This window comes from Ursus maritimus, unplaced genomic scaffold, assembly GCF_017311325.1.
Source record: "Ursus maritimus isolate PB19 unplaced genomic scaffold, ASM1731132v1 scaffold_35, whole genome shotgun sequence".
Classification (NCBI taxonomy): domain Eukaryota; kingdom Metazoa; phylum Chordata; class Mammalia; order Carnivora; family Ursidae; genus Ursus; species Ursus maritimus.
Window position 1 is genome coordinate 25,048,486 of NW_024426119.1, and position 20,744 is coordinate 25,069,229.

The 20,744-nt window shown below is 36.6% G+C and overlaps 1 protein-coding gene across 1 annotated transcript; it reads right to left on the bottom strand.

Moving 5' to 3' along the window:
- Positions 1-5,473: 5,473 nt before the first annotated feature.
- On the bottom strand, positions 5,474-5,847 carry CTXN2 (cortexin 2). The gene has a single exon (XM_008705929.2). It carries the CDS (start codon positions 5,845-5,847, stop codon positions 5,602-5,604), a length of 246 nt encoding a protein of 81 aa, XP_008704151.1. The 3' UTR covers positions 5,474-5,601.
- Positions 5,848-20,744: the final 14,897 nt, after the last annotated feature.

The window sequence follows — 20,744 nt, forward strand, 5'->3', positions numbered from 1 at the left end:
TTTTTTTTTTTTTTTTTTTTTTTTGATCTATGTCTTTCCTCCCGAAAATAAACACTACGTGTTTACATTAGGGAGCTCCTGGCTTTTGTTTTAGAAGGACTCAATAAGTGGATTCTTGATGCATTGTCTCCTATGCAATCTTCAGAATGTTCTTCAAAGCTGCCATTGAAAAAGAAAAGTAAACTTGTTTCAAGAAATATAAATACATTTAAGTAGGGTTGGGGCTATGAGGGAAGTTTTATGTCACAAGACATAGAATTTTAAATTTGTTTCATTAAAAACTACCTGTCCAAGAACTTTAGTCAGCTGAGCAATTAAACCCCATAATAAATAACTGGGGAACTGCTTCAGCAAACAGAATTTTCAATGCAGTCATTAAACTGTTATCTGTGTTTGCAGTATTTACTTAGACTCAGTGCAGTTGGATTTAATATGATTTTAGGAAAGATATAACTCTGCCAACTGAGTACAGTAAGAGCTGATGAGAGTATTCCTAGTCTGAAACATAGTTCATTGATGGTACTAAATGTTGAAACTGCAAAGCATTTTATTATTGATATGAGTACATATTATGTGATAATGATTTTATTATATGATGATTATAAAATTTTAAAAATAATTTTAAAACTTCTAAACAATACATGCTATTAGTTTATAAAAATACATCCTGTGAAGAAGATAGCTCTGTAAATTCTTGGCTCTTTTACTAGGCTTGCATTTGCCCATACATTTGTATGTCTTACAAATGCTATCATGGAATCTTTAAAAATATATGAATATTCAGGGTAAGGAAATAAATCTCAGTCCTCAATAAAGTTGTATGCTATATTTAGGTAAAATAATCATGCCCTATTGATTCCCTTTAATGAAATAGTCTCAAATTATTGAGAAGCTTATATTTGACCATGAGATAGACTATATAATCGCTTTATAATCCACGAGCCCATCTTAGAACATTCTTTAATTGGAATAATATTTCTTTATTGATGCCTTAAATTTTGGCTTTTTAGAAAAACAGACAAATACAGACAAAAACATGCCTCTCTCCTGAAGTTCTTAGGCTATTTCTTTGAATGAAAAAAAAAAAAAAAGAATCTTAACTTCAACTTGCAAGTGAAACTGTCATCTCTTTAGTTTTTATAGAATATACCACTCCTTATCATAGTCCTTGACATCCTTTGCCTTTACTCCACTCCTCAGAATCTACTTTATGACATAATATGAAGTGTGATTTTTTTTTCCCCCACCCAGAAATGTTTAACTTACCCCCAGAAGAAGGAGCCTTCTTCTCAGGAAGCAATACCTGTTTCAACATCACCCAGGCATATATGGGGCACTTAGCTTTCAGCCCAGAATCGTAGGCTTCTTCTTATTGGTTAGAATCTTCCTTGAAAGAGATGACTGAGCAGTGATTGGTGGGGAATAAAACTGTGGGCACTGCCCCGTCATTAGCTCTGAGGAAACTTAAGTACTACCTCGGCTTGTAACGAGTAGTAAACCATTAATCCATTTAGACAGGAAGTCATATAAAGCTTCTTTAATTCATAAGGGGAGTTGGATTGCTCGACAGTAATCACCCAACAAATATACGCAGTGCTTCAGCTGTTTGGTGCTAAATAAATGGAATCCCGTTGTCTTCACAGGATTGCTGGCGACCCCCTATTGTTTAGCATGTGCAGCAAAATCTGGGCTAACAGAGATCGTTTCTACACTTTGTAACTAGAAAATGGTATTTGAGATTTTATCTTGCTTATGGTAGATATTAGCTTAATTCTTCTCTGCATGGAAAGTGAGCAGCTTGAATGCAGAATCAGTGATTTATTGAAAATATTTCTACCTCGTGGGAAAACTGTTTCAAGCAAGAATGAGACTGTGGGTAAGTTTCCCAGTAGCTTTTTTGTCTCTACCTGGCAAAACATTGATATCAAACCCAGTTTTTTTAGTTTTGTTTCTTAGTTTTGTTGAGGGAAAGCTTTTGCTCAAATCTGTGAAGTGGTGATTATTATTTTTTTTGAAGATTTTTTATTTATTTATTTGACAGAGAGAGTGAGAGAGTACAAGCAGGGGGAGCGGCAGAGGGAGAGGGAGAAGCAGGCTCCCTGATGAGCAGAAAGCCCCATGTGGGACTCGATCCTAGGACCCTGAGATCATGACCTGAGCCGAAGGCAGACGCTTAACTAACTGAGCCACCCCATGTGTCCCTGAGGTGGTGATTACTAAGACAGCACAAACAATTCCTCTGTGCAAGTTCTGTCATGGGTTTCCAATCAGGGTGATTGAATGAATCTTCCTTGTCTTTTATAAGAAGCTATCCAAGTGGTTTCCAGCTGCCAGAGCAGCACGGCTGTAGCTTGGCACAGTGGCTAGGAGCAAGACTCTGAAGTCTGTGTACTCAATTCACATCCCAGCTGGGCCACTTCCTGTGTGAGCTCTGCCAAATTCATCAATCTCTCTGTGCCTTGACTTTCTCATCTGTAAAATGCAGTTGTGGATAACAATGTTACCTACCTTGTTGTCAACTTCGCAAGGGGATTAAACAAGTGAATTTGTATGTTGGATTTAGATCAGTACTGGTTTGTACTTAGCACTTTTACTATTTTGGAAATATTTACAATTGACTGATGACTTTTACTTAGTCACATCTAAGATTCCAGGGTGAATCATTAGAGATTGGGAGAGGTACTATGCCTATTAAAGTAGGAGAAAAGGTAGGTCGGTGAACAGATGCTGGATTGTAGAAAAGGGTCTGCAGATACCTAAATAAAACCCCTTAGATGCTCTTAGGCAAATGTCATGCTAATCAATCAGGCTAATGTCATGACGTTGTTTCAGAAATAGAGACAGAATTACAACTATGTACCACTAACTCACTTTGCTCTTAAGTACAAGGCATTTATCTGTTCAACAAAGGGTTCTGATTCTCCACATGGAGGCATAGGAATTATGCCTTTCAGATTCAAATTCATTTCAGATTCATCTGTCTGTTGCTATTACTTAGAACAGCTAAGATGGGGTTGGGACTCAAAACTAGCTCTATTCACTGGCCCTGGATGGGAGCTGTGAACTCACTGGCAGTTACCTAGTCCCCCTTTCCTTCAACCATTCCCTCAATCCCCTTCTTCTTTCAGGAGCCCACTTATTTATTCCTTAACCTTTTTCCTCTGCCAATTACTGTGAATGTCTCCTATATTGGTCAATTTCCTTTTTCCTTGCTGCTTGCCTGCCTGACTACAGTGTCATGTGAGTTAGTTTTAGTCTTGGTCTTACATCAACCAGACATTTTCATTCTAAGCCTTTTATCTCTAACTGTGAAATGAAAGTCTTTGTTCTCTATTAAGGGGATTCAGACATTCTGGAGCAGATGGGAGATGGTTTGGGGGATATGGATGAAATTACACCATCCATAAAGCCAACCTTGAAAGGTAAACCCAAGTTAGGCTTTTTAGACATATGGGTAAGTATGCTCCTCTGTTTTTCCTCTTGTCATTCCTGATGGGGCTCTAGGGAAGGGGCAGTTGGAGGATGATCTGACTATCACATTGGACATTCCTAGGAGAATTAGCATTTCATGAAGTTTCCATGATGTATCCATACTGTAACATTCTTCATATTTTTTATATTGTTTTTGGCTCTGAAAATACAGACACTGATCACTCTTTCCTCTCTGCTGCCTCCAAAAAGTTTAAGGTGAACAATAGGTCATGAATAAATGCCATGGATGGAAACACTTTCGGTTAAGAGAATTTCCATTTAGTGGGATTGAAAATAATACTATGGTGGAATCGATGATATCTGAAAAGCTTGTGAGTGTTGAACTTTCAGAAACAATGCTCACACTTCATAAAGTTTTCTCGTGTTTTAGGTTTTAGGGTATTTCTTCTTTTTAAAGTAAAATCTGTCCTTGTTATGTTCTAGTCACCAAAATGGAAGGTCTTGTTGGGTGTCTTCCCTGGGGGACAAATGGTGCATCTCATACTTGGATGTATATCTTAACAAGTACTTTAGAAGCCTGGGTCACAAAGGAGACGCCTAGTGTCCTGGGCACACACATCTTTCAATGTGTCCAGCTGACGTGGCTCAATGAGGTGTTCCTGGACCAAACTACGAACTGGCGATAAGGTGTCCCAGGCCGACACTCCTGTACCTACTGGGGCTCAAAGAGCTCCTTGAGGTGTGGGTTTGGTCCAGAAGAGTAACGACCAACACAGATGTGTTCTAAGTCTTCTAGGAGATAGAAAGTATCAGGAATGAGACAGCTTGTTTTGGAGTGCCATAGACTTGAGCAGTAAGCATATTTGTAAGGTGTATAGAAATGTTGGGGTGCCTGGGTGGCCCAGCGGTTAGGCGTCTGCCTTCAGCTCAGGGCGTGATCCCAGCGTTGATGGGATCGAGCCCCACATCAGGCTCCTCTGCTATGAGCCTGCTTCTTCCTCTCCCACTCCCCCTGCTTGTGTTCCCTCTCTCGCTGGCTGTCTCTATCTCTGTTGAATAAATAAATAAAATCTTAAAAAAAAAAAGAAATGTTGAGGATAGTGTCTCGGAGTATAACATGATGTTTACAAACAATGTCTCTGACATTAGACTGCCCACGTTCAATTCCTAACACAGCCACTCTCTAGCTCGATGAACGTGGGAAGTTATTTAATGTCTCTGAGCTTCAGTTCCTCAAATATGACATTAAGATAATAAAATGGAAATAGTAGTGTTGAACTCAAAGGATTCATATGGGTATCAAGTCACATAATAAGTGGAAAGCACTCGATTCTGTGCTAACTCTTAGTAAATATTAGTCATTCTTTTTTTCGGTGTGTTTGGCAGTTTTGTGTTCTGGTGACACAAATATTTTTGTATTTATTTATATCCTCTGTATTCCTCCATTTGGTAATCATCAAGAGTCAGAATTTTGTAGTTGGAAAGAATTTTAGAATAATATAATTCTATCTTTTCGTATATCAAATGAAGAGAATGAAGATTGAAGAGGGAATAATTTACATGAAGCCATTGCTTCTTGAGGTTTGAGAATCTCTATTTCTATTGCCAATGAGGGTAATAAATATATAAAATAAAGATAAAGATAAAATAAAAATAAAGATTGCAAGATATGTTCCAACAATGTCTTATGGTTTTCAAATTGCTTTCACATTCATTATACATCACTGGGTCCTCTCAACATCCCTGTAAAATATGCAGGATAGGTTTCTTTATCCTTGTTTTGCAGATGTGGAAAGGTGCCCCTTAGCTAGCTTTCTAGGTCGTAAAGCTAGTTCTTGACTAAGTCAACATTAGAATTCAAATCACAAGAGTTTATATTCCTAAACTGAAAAACTTCTCATGACATCTTAAATCTTCATTCATCCCAGATCTCTGGGTTTCCAGATACGTTCACAGAGTTCATAGGGCACTAGAATTGAAAGGGACATTAAAAATTCTCTGATTAGCCTCCTCACTGAAGTCCATACAGATTAGATGACTTGTCCAACCACACATATTTATTGAATTTACTGAATGAAATGAGCCTCTTCCAGCATGCTCAAGGAAATTACAATCGTATCTTCCATATGTCCCAGTGACATAACCCTAAAAACCATCAAGGTGGAACTCTCACGCAAGTGCATATTCAAATGTCCCTTTATCAAACTCTTCAACTTCATCTTCCCACGTAGAGGAAGGCATGCTACTATACGGGTCTAGCAGGATTTTGAAGCATCTGATAATAAGAAGTCCCAGGAAGATACACAAAATCCCAACAAAAGCAAAGCCAGTTTTTTGCTCCAGAGTCAATGAAAAAGCTGATACTTCGTTGACACTCATCTTAGCTGAAGAGTTGCCACAGTAAGTACTACTCATTATTCACTGTCACATCATTCCGGCTCTTCAGAATTCCTGCTGGAGTCACCTCTTGGCCTAGATACAAAATTAGACTCAGTTTAGTGTTATTCATGTATGGTATTGAGCAGCTAATTGTTTTCTAAAATCTGACAGTTTCAGACCCTCTTGACTTAAGTCACAAAAGACATGTGGAAACATCAGATAGGAATCAGGATCAAATTGGCATTGGAGATGCTACTTCTATTGTAGTCATTACAGAACTGCCTTTGTGGACACCTGAAACTACCTATATGCACTAAATATGAAATCAGGTATGAAAGGGAATATTCAAATAATTAACCCTAGAAGCTTTTGATTCATTGTGAGATGGTCAAGTCACTGCTTCCTTGACCTGAACTGTCATCTAATATTTACTTTCATTTTTGCATGTGTAGATAACATCATAAATAATCATAGAGTGTGAGCTGGTCAAGCTCTCTAAGGTCCATGTTTTAAGGTCTATCTCCAGTGCCATTTTGTCTGATACAGATTCTGATCCTTTTAAATAGGTGTAATGTCTTCTCTCTTTTTCAGTTTCTTAGCTTTTAGACTTATGTACTGGTCTTTTCTTTCCCACTACCACTCCAGATGCTAAATATTAATTTCTTAAAGAGATAAATTGTGTTTTAAAAATTATTTTAATAAGAGCAGCACCCAACGTAGCATCCTGCAAGGAGTAAGCAGCAGTGGTTGTGAATCACTAACCATGTTCCCACCATCACCATTAGCTTTCAGCACCCTAAATAAACACAAAACCCAAGTTAGACAGCATATTTTCTATAAACTTACAACTTCAAGATGAGCTTCCCAGTTCTCTTTCCAAACAGATGCCCTTCTGTACTGTGATTCTAAAACTACAGAAAAAATTGTTCAGAAGGTATGTGTTGGATTGAAGCAAAACAGATTTTCCCATTTGAAGTCTTCATGTTAAGTAAATTAAGCAATTAAAACTAAGATTAGTTAATTAAATCAAATGGCTGCTAACCCATTGCCACCCTTCTTGAGGGGACTTTTATCAAATAGCTTGTCATCCAATAACAGAGAGTAATAGATTTTTTTGCGTTTGCATTTTTATTATTGCTTTTTCTAATAATTTTTAAGAATTACTGATTAAAATGGCTGACCCTTCGGATGTTTTTGGATTCAATTTTCAGAAAACAATTGATACAGGAGAGGTAGGGGATGTAAAGAGTAAAGAAAGGAAGTAATTAATAAGAACAAACTCATAGCTTTCAAAGTTATTCACCAATGAATACCAGTTAATACTAAACAATATTTTATTTTATAATAGTTGGGATTACAAAACAGCTTTATCTTCAAACCTTCAGTGTCAGGAATATTTAATACAGGGGCGCCTGGGTGGCACAGCGGTTAAGCATCTGCCTTCGGCTCTGGGCGTGATCCCGGCGTTATGGGATCGAGCCCCACATCAGGCTCCTCCACTATGAGCCTGCTTCTTCCTCTCCCACTCCCCCTGCTTGTGTTCCCTCTCTCGCTGGCTGTCTCTATCTCTGTCGAATAAATAAATAAAATCTTTAAAAAAAAAGGAATATTCAATACATTCTGTGGTATGTTATTACTTGACTTGTTTGTTTAGTAAACAGAAACGCATTGTTTCAAAATTCTCTGTTAAACTTCTTTCCATAAAATCATTTTTTTCTGCCCTAATACGTATGGTATAGTGACTATACTCTGATTTTTTAAAAAATTTCGTACCACTTAGGTGGCTCTCGCCACCTAAGATTGCGCTCTCGCACTATTTATCCTATGGAAGACATGAGACCGGACTGGATATCTAATGACCTTGAGATTTCACAAGAACTTTTTTTCTGACGAAATCTCTACTTTTATTGCTTCTGTCAGTTAAAGGTCTTTTGTTGAGAGTCATACATTCTCTGGTTCATTTGCTTAATGAGCGGAGAAACTGAAAAGCAAGATGTTTCTACATGGAGATGCTGAACCAAACCTTTGTTGGGTAACTGACTGATTCAGCCAAGTAGCTAGTTTGGAGTATTTTTTTCACCAGAGTCATGACTTTGCTAGGCTATACCATTTGAATATTTCAGAGAACATGGGGGTGCGAGGAAGCAATAAACCTGGTTTACTGGTGGACACTGTGGTGCGGTGTGTCTAACAGGCTCCCTTCGATGGGGGACTTGCTGCCCAGCAGCTGGGACTGCTGCCACCAGATAGTCTTCAGCTGTAAGCCCCTTTCACGGGGAGCTGCCTGCCTCGTGCAAGGTCACTTCTGTTCTTAGGGCACACCATTTTTAACGACTGATTGATGTAAGAGTAAAAGACCTGGTCATCTTGACTCAAAGGAGCACAACCCTGAAAGGCCATTCTAGATCAAGAGTTGTACGTGGAGTAAACCAAGACTGTCACTGGCTCCACATTACAACTCAACTTCTGCCCACTCCTGCCTAGTTCCCCACTCTTCCACAGGTGTTGGGCCCAAGGGCATTACTTAAATGTCCTCACACTAAACTCTGCCTCAGAGTCCGGTTTCTGAAGAACCAAACTTGCAACAATTGGTAGCACAGAAGTGAAAACATTTGGGCAGTTTTAATAATCTGTACGTTTTCCAGCTAGTTTATTTTGCCATTATGTAGAAACAACCTAAACGATGTATAATTATGATGGTAGTTCAATTTATTTATGTTTTTAAAAATCGTAATGCAGACAGAGACACAGGGTCATAGCTGATCCTTAGAAGAGTTAAGTCAGTTAGCTCTCAGTGATTAATCCACTAGTCTCTGTTATTCGTATTAAAACCCATTAACTGACCTAAGAAACAGACAAACAAAAAGAGGCATTTTCTAGCTGTAGCAATAAAACACTCAACTAATTTGTCACTACTAAAATTAAAACACAGGATCTTCCACGTTTGAGATACGAAATCCCTTATTAAATTATGTAACACACCAGATAATGCCTTGTTCTGAGAGTCTCAGACAATCTGTGAATGACTTTCCTTTTTAATGGAAAAATAACTAGTTCTCAAGTACCGATTATAGATCGTTCTCAGCATATTTGAACTGAATCAAAGTAAATTTATTGAAAAATATAATTTTTGGCCAATAAAGTTCTAATTTCTGAACATCTGATTTTTAGGCATCCAGGAAACATGTCAAAAAACATTTAACATTTAGTTGAAATGAATAAGAGAAATTTTGTTTGATTTCAAAAAAAAATTGGCCTTGGAGATAAATATCAAAATTCAGTAGCTCAGAGTTCAGTGTTTCTTGTTTGATTTTATCAGACTGATGAGGAATAGCGTTCCCAGAAAGAGTCACATGACTTGCACTCTTAAGTGATTCCCACGTGTAGGGGAGAGGGTCCATGCACAAACAGAGAGAAAACAGCATAGTTTTCTACAAAGGCAATAGAAAAGAAGAGGGAACAAACTTGTATTTAACATATATTGTATATCAAACATCGCTTTACAGCTGTTATTTTATTTAATCCCCCTAATAACCATATAGGGTTAGTATTATTATCTTAAACATTTTGATGACAAAAGAGATGCAAAGATCAACAAATTTAGAAGGAATAGAGATTTCACTCATTTAGGGATCAGGAAAGTTTTTCTTCTAAGAGACTTTGCGATTTGAGCTGCGTCTTGAAAGACAGAAGAAGATTTAGATATGTGAGGAAGGAAAAATGACAGTAAATATGAAGATAGAAAAGTGCTGAATTTGTTCAGAGGAGCAATTTGTTCAGAACAATTTGGCACAAGGAAAGGGGAGTATGGGAAACAAAAACATTGGAAAGGTAGGTTGAGCCAAAGTGCAAAATCTCTTGACTGTTAGGCTAAGAGTTTGCAATTTATTTGCCTAAAGGCTAAGTTGCTTGATGATGAGGCCAAAATAGACAAAGATTTAAGGGAGGAGCATCATGGGAAAGAAATGGTCCAGATGAGAAGCAATGTGGGCTTGGACTAACAAAGTAGATGTGTGGGAGAGGAAATGGGTTTGAAAGATATGTGTAAAGATATTGGGGATAGTTTTGACAAATGATGGAAGGTAGCAGGCCATGGAGAGAGAGGTATCAAAGATGGCTCCGCTCTATTAAGCCTGGACAAGTGTAAAGATAGTGCTTTCATTAACTAAAATAAAGAAAATATGAGCAAAGTGTAAATTTAGAAAGTAAATGAGGAGTTTAGTTCTGGTCTTCGTGAACTTATGGTGTCCATACCTGACACATAGTAGACACTCAATAAGGAGTTTTAAACAAATTAACCCAGATCATGTTGTCCAGCATAAAGTTGCTGGTGGGGAGAATATCTTAAGGATATTGTTAACCAAAAAAGTTTGTGCGGAAGAATGCCTCCGGGATGAAGAGAGTTTAATACATAGAAGCATTTATAGATCAAAACTTAAGAGAAGGAAAGAATTGTTGAGTTTTGCAGAAAAGCGAAGACCAAGGAGGATGCTAGCTGCATTCGAATATTTGAAGTGTTACTGTAGGAAGCCAGATCTACTTGTTCTGGATTGATCCAGGAAGCAATTTTGATGTAATCCCATTAAGGTTCTATTTGCAGTCACCAAAAAGGATTGAAGATAAAAGAAGCGTAGCAATGAGCCTCAGAGAATCCCTCTTACAAGAAGAAAGCAGGATCTGCTAGTGGTGGTGTATAAGGAATGATCAGAGCCATAAGTGAATCTGTAATGGGAAGTTCACTTGAAACAAAGGAAGCTAGAGTTTCTAAAGGTGTCGGTAAACAGTGTCAAATTCTGCAGCGGTGATGGAAGCTAAGTGCTGAAAAACAGGGGCTTGGGTTTGGCATTCAGAATTTTTTCATCATTTAAAGAATTCTAGTTGAATGTCCAGGGGGGACACTAAATTGAAGAGGGTTTTGGAGTGATGGGTAATGAATAAACGAAGCCAAATGATAAAAAGAAACTTGACAAAAAAGACGTTTCACTTACACAAAAATTTAAGTGCAAAAGTTTAGATCTAAAGACCAATTATTTCCAATAATAAGAACATGATTATATATTCTACTTTTAAAAGCAGAGCCAAATAAACTCAGTTGAGGTTCAAAGAACTAGGAAATTTCCATTTTTAACCAAAAATTGGGGTGATAAAGAACAGGGGTTTTATTAATATCTTAAAAGGAAGAACTTGAACTTTTATATTCATTTTAAAATTCTACCTTATACTAAAGATGAAAACAAAATACAAGTCAAGGTAAACAACTAAAAGGGTAGTATTTAAAGGTTGAAAAAAAGTCTGGCCATTGCTCCAGGCTGTGTCTACACAAGCAAATAAATAAAAAGTTAAGCAATTACCTAACAATATGTTCAGCAAATAGATGCTCTTGGTAATTTAAGCCGTAAGTGTAGCATTTGAAATACCAGTATTTTCAGGCCTAAATTTTTCAAACATCTGCCCAAACGTTCCATTTTACTTCCTGTGTGAAATGAACAATGTGTCTCATTTCAACAGCAAGTCTAGAAGGTTTTGAGAATATATTGTTAAGTGCAATGAGCTTTGTACCTTTCTATTGATATAGAGCATAATTTGATAAAAAAGTATCGCTAGTAACAAAATACTGTTAAAAATAAATAGAACTCTCCATTTACAGTACTGACTTCTTCATAATTAAGAAGATATCTGGAATTACTGAATGAGTGTGGATAAAAGATACATTTTCACTTTCTCTAATCTGTGACAGAGATGGAAAAGCACAACAAATCATTAGCTTCTGTAAAACAGACATTTTAATGCCTACCTCAGAAAGAAAACATCATCTTAATATCTTGTTTACTGGGAAATAGAAAAATGAGAGACATTTAGACCATGAAGTTTCAAAACCAGGATAAATAAACCCTGTTGAGAAAAAAGAAATGGATTTTCAAAAAAAGAGTAGATGTAAAATTATGTGGTAGAAGTTATTTCAAATATGCTACACCACAAAAATGGATAAGAAGATCAACATTTAGGTACTTTTGAAATGAGCAATTGAGTTGAAAGTACATCATTTCCTCCTTCATGGCAATTGTCAGGAACTGGGATTTTTAAGTCTTGATGAGTCATAGGATTGGGCCAACTGTATACCTGTAGACCAAAAGGCCAAAATCTCACTCAATAGCGTTGTAGTTAATAACCAATAAACAAAGTCTTTCTATGATCAGTCATATAAATCATACCACTGTGAGTAGTCAAGCAAAGATAACAGTATTTTTATAACTAATATATATATGTATCTCCTTTCATATGCATGAATGCTGTATGTGATTTTTTTTCTGTGAATAAGTTTACCGATTAGAAATATAAAATTTCACTTTTCAGAAACCTATAGCTAGTTTGCATGCCACAATATGCAATTGCAGAAACCAATATTGAAAAGTATATGCCCATTAAAAAAAAAGGGAACCTTCTGTATTTTATTTTAATCAACAGGTTTTTCCCTCTGGTTTATTTATCTGTTAATGATAGTCCGAAAAGTATATCTGAAATGACAACTATTATAGTGGAATATGGTATTCTCGGTGAAAAGTATTTTGATATTGGATATCAGATATAGTGATCTTTAATGCTAATAATATGAATACTGATGATTTCATGAAATGAGACATGTAAGAAAACCTAGGCTTAAAAAATAATGAATCCTCCCATACACACCCCCCACCAAATATCGAGGTTATTAAATCCAATTCAAAGTAAACAGGGAAAAGAAACATGATGCAGGCCACTTCTGCACTGAGCTAGTTAATCATCAGGAGTGGAATGTGTTGGAATTAAAGGAAAACCTTAAATTACAAACCCAGATGTCTCATCATGATTCAGTACATAAATTTCAGGCCTTCCCAGAGATCCAAAACCCTGGGATCTGCCAGAATTCCCCTCTCCAACCTTTCAGATGTTAACCTTAAGAGAATCTTCTTCGCATGGCTCCCCAAGGACTCTGACATTGGATCTTTTCAAAGCACTGGATATCTGGTCTGAAAATTTTCAAAATGTCTCACTAGAGAAACCTGGACTGTCGTTATGGTTCTGCCTTGTTTGTCTCCAGTTCTCTTTGGACATATTAAACTAAAGAAGCATAGAAACCTCCTACAAAACATTATGGGAGAAGCATCAGAGAGCTAACTGCAAACACAAAACACATTTTTTTTTCTTTTTGGCGACAGCAGCAGCAGCAGCAGCAGCGGAAACATCAGGGCTCTTTTCTCCTTTAGAATTTGAACTGACCAGATCCGCAGGCTCCATCCCCCCACCCCCTCCTTCCCGCTCCCTAGCTTCAGAAATACAAGAGAATGAGAACAGGCTTCTCATCTGGACCTTCGCTGGAACCCTGTCGGTTAATGCGGAGGGTAGGGGGAGAAAGTTACTTCGCAGGCAGCGATGTCTCACCTTCCATGCTTGTTGCCATGGAGATGAAATCCAGTGAGTAGACTTAAGTGTTGGCAGGTTTGTCTGTGTTCGCTGATCGGTTCAGTAAGAATGTAAAAGGCGTGTCCTGGGAACCTGCGTGGAGTCACAGGACCGTGGTTAGCGCTCTCCTGGCCTACGTGTGTAAATGTCTGTGTCTGTCAGTGAGAGACAGAGGACGTGGGCGCCCGCGAAGTACGTGTGCGCGCGCTAGTGTATTTGCAGGAAAGTGTGCCTGGATTTATTCGATGTGGCAGAGTAAATATTTGCGCGCGCGCGTGTATGTGAAGGCGTCTGTTTGTGAGACAGTGAAGAGTTGGAAAATGAGAGGGGGAAGGGAATGGGCCACCGCAGCAACAGGCTCTATCTATTCCTCAGTTTTGCTAAAAAGAAAAGAAAAAAAAAAAATAGGTGCTCATTTTCACTCATATCACACTGCAGGTTAGCAATCGGAGTTCATCACCCATTTGGCTTCCTAAGGCAGTGGGGGTTTAATTAATTTATTATTAAAATCCTTGTTTTCCTCTCCTCTGCATCAGTAGCTGTGCCGCGGGCATTTTGTTGTGCTCGTCCACCGCAGTCTCAGTCCGGGAGTAGACGCTAAATAGGTCTTCCCTCTCCTCCGGTAAGAGAAAGATAAGAGTGAAAGTGTATTGGTTTAATTGGGGACAGCATGCGTCATTTGGACTTATTTTCTCCCATTTTTCACCTTTTCTTTTCTACGGAAATTCAACCGAATCCTGCCCCCCCCCCCAACCTCCCCCCTCAACGCTTTTTAGGTATTTGTGTCTAGGCGCTGTCCATAGTGCTGAAAATTGCGTAGTAAGATCTACCTATGAGCTAGAATAGACCAAGACAGGAATGTTCCATAAAAGCCCATATGTAGTTGCAACACACGTTTTCTAAACAGTGTTAGGTACGTAGACTTTAAACTTAAACGGCATTGAAAGCAAAGCAAAATAAAACAAAAGAAAAACAACAACAATAAAAACTCTTCCCCCATCCCTACTTATGGGTCTTGTTGTCCAACTCAGTTATAAGCGTCCAATCCTACTCATGTTTGGATACTATATCCAGAACCTTCAAATTGCAAACACCTGTAGATTCTCTAAAAATTTGATTATTGATCCTGTAAATTATCAAACTGTCAGCAATTGGGGAAAGTGTAGATGCAGAATTGGGTCATCATTAATGTAAAATGCTGAAAGCACATGATGTAAAGATGTGTTAGAATTCAATAATAAAGTGAAGACAATGTATAGGGTCATTTGGTGTATTTACTAATTTAGAAAATGTCATGGTCTTACAAGAAATGGACAATGTATAACTGGTAGTTCATATAAGACTATACTCAAAAAATATTTATTCTTTTTCATTTAAAACTATTAACCACCCTGGGGGCACCTGGGTGACTCAGTCGTTTAAGCACCCAATTTTTGATTTCTGCGCAGGTCATGATCTCAGGGTACTGAGATTGAGCCCCACAGTGGGCTCAGCCCTTAGCCCGGAGGCTGCTTGGGATTCTCCCTCTTTCTCCTTCCCCCCTCAAATAAATAAATAAATCTTAAACAAAACAAAACTATTAAACACCCTATAATATAGGTGAACTGCCCACCAATGAAAAAAAAGTGGAAGAAGTTCCTCTTCCAGTAATATGTTCTTAGGCATGGATTTATAGACTCTTTTTTAAAGCTTGCTAAGGGCCCCATCCTATTTTGGTACTATGTACTAGAGCAGTGCCTCCTGAAATTTAATGTGCATATGAATCCCCTCAGGATCTTGAAAAAAATGCAGGTTTTCATTCAGTAAGAGTGAGTTTGAGTCTCAGATTCTGCATTTCTAACAATATCCCACGTGATGCCAGAGGTTGCTAGTTCAGGACCACACTTCAAGCAGCAAGGTTCTAGAAATATTGTATTCTGGTGATGCAGTCACTCATAGGGTATGGGAAAGAAGGTCGTTTTCTTCCATCTATTTTGTATGTTTCTAGACTGTTGCAAGATTGTTTTATTGAAATAAGTTCGGAAGTTAACCATTTTATTTACACAATAGTAATAAATTGTTTATAACTCAAGCTGCTTATAAATTTGATCATTTTGTTTTGATTTTGACATTGTCTGAACATGTACTACAGTTTACATCACTCTGTATTTTCATACTATAACCTGCAATCACCCGTTCTCTTTGCAATCCAAACTCAAGGAAAAAAAACTAAGTTACGTGATTTTACTGCTCATATATGGGCCCCACGCCAAGGATTTGTTGTCATGATTGGAGATTTTGACTTCTCAGTTTATGACTTTAAGTATTATTTTATACTAAGTGCTCATTATACTGATTTTACAAAATCTGAATGTTACAGATTGAATTCTCACCCAGTTTAAGAAAGTGAGATAGGACCATTGTTTCATAGATCATTTGAATAAATGCTGATCTGTAATGTCACTGACATAACACGTGTGTAGTTAGATTTTAACGGTTCTTCTGGATAGCTTTCTTCTTTAAAAAAAATCCATACATATATCAGTTGATAAGTGTTTTTAGTCAATGCTTTTGAATTGATGCCAAAGGCAAGTTTTGACTATATATTAGGTTCCTTGGTGTTAGTGTATGATCTTGACCTTTTTCAAGCTGTATGAAAGGTGATGATGCTCTGGAAAATCTGCAAAGTGGCTCATTCAGGAAAACGTAATAAATTAAAAATCCATTATGTTCCACTTCCTTGCTAGTTGCTGGGATTCAAAATAGATGATCCTTGGCCTCTGACCTTGATGAGATACATTGCTAAACAACATGACAAGTCTACTAAGTTTTATAGAAGAGTTTAATAATTTATATTTTATTCTCCATTGCCAAAGAAGTGATGAAGAATAGGAAAACAGACAAAACCCAGAATACCTGCATTTCAGGTCCTTGTCAATGCCTGCTGCTCAATTTTTATTTTAAAAAATTGTTGAAAGATAAGAAACATATGAATGCTTTTCTAAAGCTCACATGGTTAATCCATACTTTTGGGTAGTCTATGATTTATTTTCAGAGCAATCCAAATTATTAGAAAGGTAAATACGTGGGTGGCATTGTTTAGACCTTCCCCAAACAGAATTGCCTTTCCTATGCTTCGACATTATAATTTCAGCTTATATGCAAATATTCTGTATAAAACAATCCTCAGTTTACATGCCCTGCTCTATGTCTACTGTAGGGTTCCTACTAAAGACTTGGACTTGCCCAACACATCACTTACTATTCCTTATATAAGATCTCTTTAAAAACATTTCTTTCATTGCCAGTTTCATGAATTGAACTCCTACTCACTTAAACCATCCAAAAAGCTAAGTGGTTTGTTTTCCTCTTGTACACAATGCAGATCATATAATTGATCCCATTTGCCTTTTTTTTTTAGTTACTAGGGATGTCCAAATTAAATTAACAGCTAAAAATTAGTAACTGTGTAAAATATTAAGGCCTTTATATTTGTGTTTTTTCCCTATCGCTTTGACTACTGCGATTTTGTTTTCTTAGGTATCAGTATATTATTTTCTTTTCATTATCTGTTTTAATGTGTGTCCTACGTAAATGTCCTCACAAAATCAGAAATGAAGTAAAGAAATTAAAAGTAAGTAAATAAATACATTTATTTTTCTACTTTTTGGCCAAAAATGTTGACTACTGTGTAGGAATATATAGTCAGTTGTTCTATAAGTTTGTCTTTAACAAGATACTAAAATATTTTTAAAAAATCATATAGTTAACTATGAAGATAAAAATATAATCTATTATGACTACATAGGTGTTAAGCTAGCAGGAGAAAATTTTAACTTAAATGACTACAGATCAGCTTTATTTCAAAACAGTTCGTTTCTCTGTTTCTCTTTCTATATCCTAGTGTCCTTTATATGAGGAGGACTTTTTTTTTTTTTAATGTCAGAGAGTGGAAGTGTTGTTTATCTAATTTGCTAGAAGATGTGGCAACTATAGAAAATTAAAGAACATGACAGCCCCACTCTTATGAATATACTTTGGAATAAGAGTCTCACAAAGGAAATAAAAGCAAGAATTTCTTCTAACAAGCCAGCTCAGGATTCTTTTCAGAGGAAAATTTTGCTTGCTGTGAATTCTTGCCACCCTGGCTCTAGCTGACTTCTTGCTCTCAAGTTTTCTATGGTGGGATCATCTCTTGAACTTATTAGGCCAACATGTTACCTTCAGCTCTTCATGGAAATCTACACCTTGTCTGGCTGAAGTTTGATTATTCTTTCTAAACTGAAATGTCTTTATGTAGCTGGGTCTTTTTATTTGAAATGTTGCTATTTACTCAAATACTGGACACTACAACTTTCAAATGTTGAACTCTAAAAAATGTATTAGAGACAAATATAAATTATTTTTGTTATAAACATTAAAAAATTAATCCAATTCTTATTTGGTTTTAAACGGTATTAGATAATCAGCTACATCCAAAAGTCACCTGTTTATCTTTAAAAAATTCATTCTTACCTATTCTGAGTATCATTTTTAGCTATCCATGCCCTTTTCTCACATGAGTGGTTTTAATTTTTGGGGGGTGTTAAGATTGATTGAAAATACAATAAGAAATATATGCCCTCTACCTAAAAATAGATGCAGGAAATTCTGCTCACAACCCAGAGTATTCCTGGGCCCTTGGAGGTCCAGTTCTATAATCCCAAAGTAATCTAAGGAACAATCCAAAAATTTCAGCAAAAATGAACGGTCCATGGTCTTGTTCTCAGTTTTGCAGCGAAGTATTGACTGGCTTAAAGTTTTGAATTTTTTTAAACCACCCTATTAATTTTCTATTTTCTTTCCTTGGACTTCTCCCTCTAGGTCATTTTTCCCATATGATCTCTAGAGAGTAGCCAATGCTGAATATGCTGACATAGGATTAGAGAGTACAGTAATAGGATGATTAGATTTGATTAGAAAATGACTGTGGGATTTTTGTCAACAGTGAAGAAATTATCTAAAGTAAGTGGACTCGTAAGTGAATTGAGCCTGATGACACTTCAGTGTAGATAATGATCTAATGCTGGTCTGTTTGATGAGTACCATTGAAAATGAGATGTTATGTTTTGCTGGTAAACTTTTCTGCAAAGAAAAAAAATGTGCTAAATGCTTCAGTTCAGAGTGATCTATTTGAATGAAGTTTCATTTAATTAGTTTTAATTTACAGCCCATAAGCCTTCAATTGTTTCATTTAAAGTGTACTTCAAGCCCTCTACTATATTTACTGCTGAATCTAATGAGTATGATAAGATACCTTGGGCACAATCTCCACAAATGTGTGAGCAATAACCATGGTATAATATATTTAATTGGTTTATTTTACTGGGTCAAAGAAACAAAGAAACAAAAGGAGTTTATTTTGCTGAAGTGTATGTTTCTGTAATATGAATCAGTTAATACATAATTAGCAAATAAGTATGTCAATAGAATGTGGAAATCAATTCATTTATATACAGTTTTCCTCCAAACATTAGGGTTTGGCTACCAAATGAAACAGCTTAACCCCAAGTCCACACTAACTGAATGCAGTGAACTGTGGAGGAAAGCAGTCCTATACACATGCAGTGAACTGTGGAGGAAAGCAGTCCTATACACATGCCCATTCACTCTGTCTTACTCTTGGCTCAGTTTGGCCATGTGCTCTGTCTTGAAAATGCATATTTATTGGTTCTTCCTGATCTTTGTGCATTTGTCCCTATTTTCATAATTCAACCTTTCTTTACACTTTTTCTATCATTCTTTCCTAACTAAAAATTTTCTTGTGAGGTTCTAGATATGTTGCAATGTATATTTTTAACTTGTATTTTTAGTGCTACATTTTCATTTTTTGTAAATATTTTTGTGGTGCTCTGGTTATGAAGATGGATGGGTTTTACATTTTCCACCCAACATTATTTTTTTTACTCCTAAATATTTTCAGTTATTTTACTCCTAAATAATATTCCGTTATTGAGTGGGCTTTATTTTTTATATTTATTTTTTTGGAGAAGGGGGCAGAGGGAGAGAGAGAATCTTAAGCAGGCTCCATACCCATCACAGAACCTGATGTGGGGCTTGATCTCACAACTCTGAGATCATGACCTGAGCCCAAATCATGAGTCAGATGCTTAACTGACTGAACTGCCCAGGCACCCCAAGTGGGCTTTATTTTTGGGGGCAGTTTTAGTAGTACAGACAAAGGGAGCAGAAAGTACAGAAAGGTCCCATATGCCTCCTCTCCCCTTGCCCCACAGTTTCATTTATTATTAAAATCTTGCATTAGTGTGGTGCATTTGTTACAATTGGTAAACCGATATTGATACATTATTATTAACTAAAGTCCATAGTTTAGAGTTCATCTTTGTGTTGTTCAGTTCTATGGGTTTTGACAAATGCTTAATGTCATCCATCCACCATTATAGTATTATAATAGTTTTACTTCTTTAAATATCTGGTGCCCCACTTACTTATTTCCTCCCCTTCCTTTCCACCCATCTGCAGCATGAACCTCTGGAAACCATTGATCTTTTTACTGTTTCTATAGCTTTGTCTTTTCCAGAATTGTATGTATGGAGTCGTATAGACTCTGTTACTTTTTCAGACTAGCTTTTTTTCACTTAGCAATATGCATTTAAGGTTCCCCCGTGACTTTTCATGATTTGATAGCTCACTTCTTTTTATTGCCTAACAACGTTTCACTGCATGGATATACCACAGTTCAGCCATTCACTTATTGAAGGACATCTTGGTTGCTTCCAATTTTTGAAAATTATGAATAAAGTTGCTATAAACATTCATGTACTGGTTTTTGTGTGAACATAAATTTCCAACTCATTTTGGTAAATCCCTAAGAGTTCGATTGCTGGGTTGAATGGTAAGACTATGTTTAGCTTTGTAAGAATCCTCCATATTGCCCTTCAAAGTGATTATACCATTTTGCATTCCTACCAACAATGAATGAGAGTTCCTGTTGCTTCATGTTTTTCACCAGCATTTGGTATTGCCAATGTTTGGATTCTAGCCATTTTAATGGCTATATCATGGTATCTCATTTTAATTTTCAACTCTGTAATGATATAAGATATGGAACATTTTATGCTTATTTTCTGTCTTTGTATCTTCTTTGGTGAGGTGTCTGTTCAGAGCTTTTTTCACTTTTTAATTAGGTTGTTTGCTTTCTTATCATTGAATTTTGTATATTTTGGATATATGTCCTTTATCAGATATGTGTTTTGCAAAGATTTTATCCCAGTCTGTCTTTTCACTTTTTTAAGTGGCTGGTTATTTTCAGGGGATGATTTTATAGAACAAGAGTTGTTTTTTTCCCCCAGAAATGTGTGCATTGTCAAAGAAGAAACACTTGCATACTTGATGTCATATTTCTACAACTAAGCTAGCCAAATAAAACTCACACTTCTCATATTCTAAGTAAAACTAAACTGAATGAGTGTTAAGTCACTTTAGGCAACTATAGAAGATAACTAGAAAGGCCT